Below are 4,080 nucleotides of genomic sequence, written 5' to 3'. Positions count from 1 at the left end.
TATGCAGGGGAATCATTGGGAGGGGATGATTTGTTTGGGGGAGATCCATGAGACAGTTAAGAGTCTGGAATTGACAAAGATTGGTCATTGGCCAGGGAATGGGAAGTAGGTGGAGATCAGTCAGTTCTCAGTAAATTCTGGTTATCATTCCCCCCTCTTGATCGATCAAGACAAATTCTGGAATTCTTTGATGACCAAAAAGTAGTGTGGGGGCATGAAAAACAGGATTCTCAAGTCACCTCTGGCATCTTGGGAAAGTGGTCTTACCTTGCTGTCATCTACTTCTTTTTCCTGGTCAGATGACATTTGGTATAGCTGGTAGTGTCTGGCTGTCCATTCAGGAGTTGTAGCCATTTTTCAGATGTGAAAAGTGTATCCAGCTGTCAATTCCTTTCAATTTTGCAGCAGAGGGGTTGGTCAGCATGACTTGGTAGGGACCTTTCCATCTGGGCTGTAGGGAATCCTTGTGTAGGTGCTTTTTCTAAAAGACCCAGTCTCCAGGTGCCAACTGTAAGGTAGATGGATTTAAGGTTGAGCCTCTAGAAAATGACCAAGAGACAAGATGGTTAAGGTGATGAAGAGTTTGCAGGAATCTTTTACAATAGAACAGAAAAGGGAGGCCTTGGTGGTGAGGGAGTCCCTGGAGGGAAAAATAATGCCCACTGACAAAAGGAGTTGCCTTGAGGTTCAGAATTAGTAGGGAAAGGGCTTTTGGCCATGGCAGACCCAAATCACCCAAACTTGCCAACTGAACATTAATGATTCCATTGATAAGTTCTATCCTACCCAAAGACTGGGGATGGTAAACACTGTCTAAGTGTTGAAGTACAGGCCAGGTGGGAAAAGTCCTTTCTCATAAGTACTTGGCTACAGCTGTGGCAGTAGGGAAAGGGAAAGCTTCTGCCCAATGGGAGAGCATGTAAACCATGACTAATACAAACTTATAACTGGAGGAGGGTGGCAGCTGAATAAATCAATTTGCCAGATTTGAAAAGGGGTGAAGGAATTTCCCAGGGGGAGCTTTTAGGGGCTTGCTTACCATACACTTAGGACAGATCTCACATTATAGATAAATGTCATGTGCAGCTCATCTCAATTTTCCCCAACGATATTTGTAGCCTAAACGAAGCAGTTTGTCAGGACTCCAGTGACTTATAAAGAGTGCAGGCGTTCCATCATAGGTTGATAGAAGGAGTTGGGGAGGACTGGGTGTCCATTTGGCCTATGCCAGAGCCCAGAGTTCTTATCCTTTCTGCACCCTTCTAGTCTTAGCCTGCCTCGTATGGGATAGAACATGGTCTCTTGGACTACAGCAAGCTCTGCTGGGGTCAGTGGTACTTGGGACCAGCGTGGGCAGATGTTAAAGACATAGGGATTGGGCTTTTCTGAGCAGCCAACTTGGCATGCAGATCAGCAAGGGCATTAGCCCAGGCATGGAGAGAATCTTTATGAGAGTGTCCTGACATTTTAATAAGTCACTGCTGCTAGTAGCAAAAGGGAGTCAAGCAATCTTTTGACTTCTGTGGGACTGCCAGAGGACATCAGGAATCCTTTATATTTCCAGAACATCCCCAAATCATGTGCCACCCCAAACACATACCTGATATCTGTATAAATATTCACAAGTTTTCCTTTTGCTAACTCACAAGCTTGAGTCAGGGCTTCAAATTCAGCCTGTTGTGCTGAGGAAAAGGGTCAACTGGAAGGGGTCAATGACCTCTTCTGTGGTGGAGATAGCATGCCCAGTGTCATTTGAGACAGGAAGTGTGAGAACCAGGGTGACACCCCCTGCTGAGAAAGACATTGTGAGAACCAGGGCACAGCCCCCTGATGAGAAGCATGTGACTAGCATCGTGGAAGTTGCCTGTCATTTGGAAGTTGTCTCTATTCATAGAACTGCCTGTAAGTCATGTCAATCAATGCTACCAGCCAAGTAGCTTGGAGCTATGTGGGGGGGGGGGGACTACCCCTCTTCTAGTCCTGCAGGAAGCTTCCACTCGAACGGACTGAGAAACTGTCTCTTTGGTTTGGAAAGGAGCTCGTGGTGGCAGAAGAAGGAGGAAGGTAGCCAGGTTTCCTAACTTTCAGAAATTCACTCTCTTAGATAGCTAGGTGAAGGCGACTCTCTTTCTCTTTCTTTGCTAACCCCTAATATGATTTAATAAAGGCTTAAAAGCCTAAACTGTTGTTGAATTTATAAGTAAACCTTAGCTAATTCTCTCCCCACTCTGGGTTTTCTATCCCAGTTTCTTGGAGATCTTCTTGGTGGCAGGGTGCGGTTAAAATCAAGTTAGTAATTTTAATACAATCATGATCCTGAGTGGTCGGTTCTCATTCTTTGTCAGGGAGAAAAGTGGCTGGGTTGAGAGCTCTACACCTGGAGATAGTTACATTAGGTTTGGATAGTAGAGAGATCTCTAATCCTGCAGGACAGACTGTTGGCTGATTTCGGATGGTCTCCTTAATGAGCCTAATGCCCTCAATTGCCTCTGGAAAGGAAATACTGTGAGACTCAAGGAAGAGGTTTAGAAGGTCCAATGGAATCTAGATTGGAGAGGCACTAAGTACCTTTCCAATATCAGAAGAGTTAATGGGATGGGACTTCTTCCAGGAGTGAAGAGCAGGTAAAGGCAGGAACTATGAAGGTATAGGGGAAAGTAGGATGCTTTTCAGAAAGTGGGAGAGCTGGATATCACTATGGGGAAAGAACTAAATCTTAGTTCTGTATATGCTGTGAAAGTCACTGCCTAGAAGGTGGGGAGGCGCATCTTTTTACATTTTCATTAGAAATTAATTGTAACAATAATCATACCTTTCAGGGGAAAAAAGACAGTATGTCATTATAAGGTTGGCTCTGATAAGTCACACTTGGTATGAAAATTTAGTTTGCCTAAAATACCATTAATAATTAGGACAACATTTAAAAAGTAGATGAATGCTATGGAAGTTTGTAATCCTGACAATGAAATAGAATATTAAGGGAAGGAAAAAATTTAAAACAGCATAAATGTTTTAATAAAAACATCGGATAGTAAAACAAATTCCTGTTGAATATTCTATTTTGAAATAAAACTTACTCAAGCATCTATCAATTAAAAGTTCTTATACATACAAAGCCATCATAATATTTGAATTGCTAGGGGTATGAAAACTTGAAATACCTGAAGCTTAAAGAAAAAAACATTAAAAGTTTAACAAAGTTGTTTTTAACTACCACACCATTATTAATGTGTAATAATTTCAATAGTAACTGCTTAACAGAGTTATTGAGAAAAACTATGAAGCAGCACTACTGCTAAATGAAACAAGTTTCTCTGGAATATTAGGGAAACCTCAGTTTTCAGAGTTTTTTTTTTTAAACCAAAGTGATTTTTTTTTTTATTCCATAAATTAACCCATTTACTGTTGGACTATGGGCTACAGATATTTGATGGGGAGAAGATTTTGCTGGTCCTTCAATTCCTTCAGTGTTCTGATGGTGGATTTGACTGTAACTGCAGAGGTGGTATTGTAGGTCCATGCACCACCAGCTACTGTTTTCAGACAGGATCCACAATGCAAGATACCCACAGCCCGTCTCTTCATTTTGGTCTTGCCACAGAAGGAGCAGGTATACTTGGCATGCTGGCTAATTTCAATTTTCTTCACCATTTTTCTGAGGGATGCACCATAACGTGTTCCATATTTACCAACAATTCTGACCTTCTTGGTGCATTTAGCCATGTTGCCAATCGCGGGCCCGGAATTTGAAGAGAGTTTTCAGAGTTTTAAAATTTGTTCTTGCTATTAACACCTAGAAACCAAGTGATTTTTCCCAGAATCATACATTCATTATACATAGATTGGTAGTATCCCAAAGGGGAAACTTGAACCCAGGTGTACCTGACTTTGAGATCACGTCTTTGTGAATTCACAATAATGCTGAATTAATAAACAGTTTCAAGTATTTGACATTCTTTTAACAGTTGTATCTGTAACAATTTATAGCCCCAAAGAATACTCTATAATTATAAAATATTAATATTATAGATTGGTAAACTAACTTGTTTTAAGACCATGCAATTAACAAATTTCCAGATC

At 41.2% G+C, this 4,080-nt stretch overlaps 1 protein-coding gene across 1 annotated transcript; it reads right to left on the bottom strand.

Moving 5' to 3' along the window:
* Window positions 1–3,417: 3,417 nt before the first annotated feature.
* Window positions 3,418–3,729, bottom strand: LOC122738183 (60S ribosomal protein L37a-like). Its single transcript, XM_043980253.1, has one exon. It carries the CDS (start codon window positions 3,721–3,723, stop codon window positions 3,418–3,420), a length of 306 nt encoding a protein of 101 aa, XP_043836188.1. The 5' UTR covers window positions 3,724–3,729.
* Window positions 3,730–4,080: the final 351 nt, after the last annotated feature.

The sequence above is a fragment of the Dromiciops gliroides genome, chromosome 2 (genome assembly GCF_019393635.1).
Source record: "Dromiciops gliroides isolate mDroGli1 chromosome 2, mDroGli1.pri, whole genome shotgun sequence".
NCBI lineage: Eukaryota > Metazoa > Chordata > Mammalia > Microbiotheria > Microbiotheriidae > Dromiciops > Dromiciops gliroides.
This window is presented reverse-complemented; position numbering and strand designations above follow the sequence as displayed.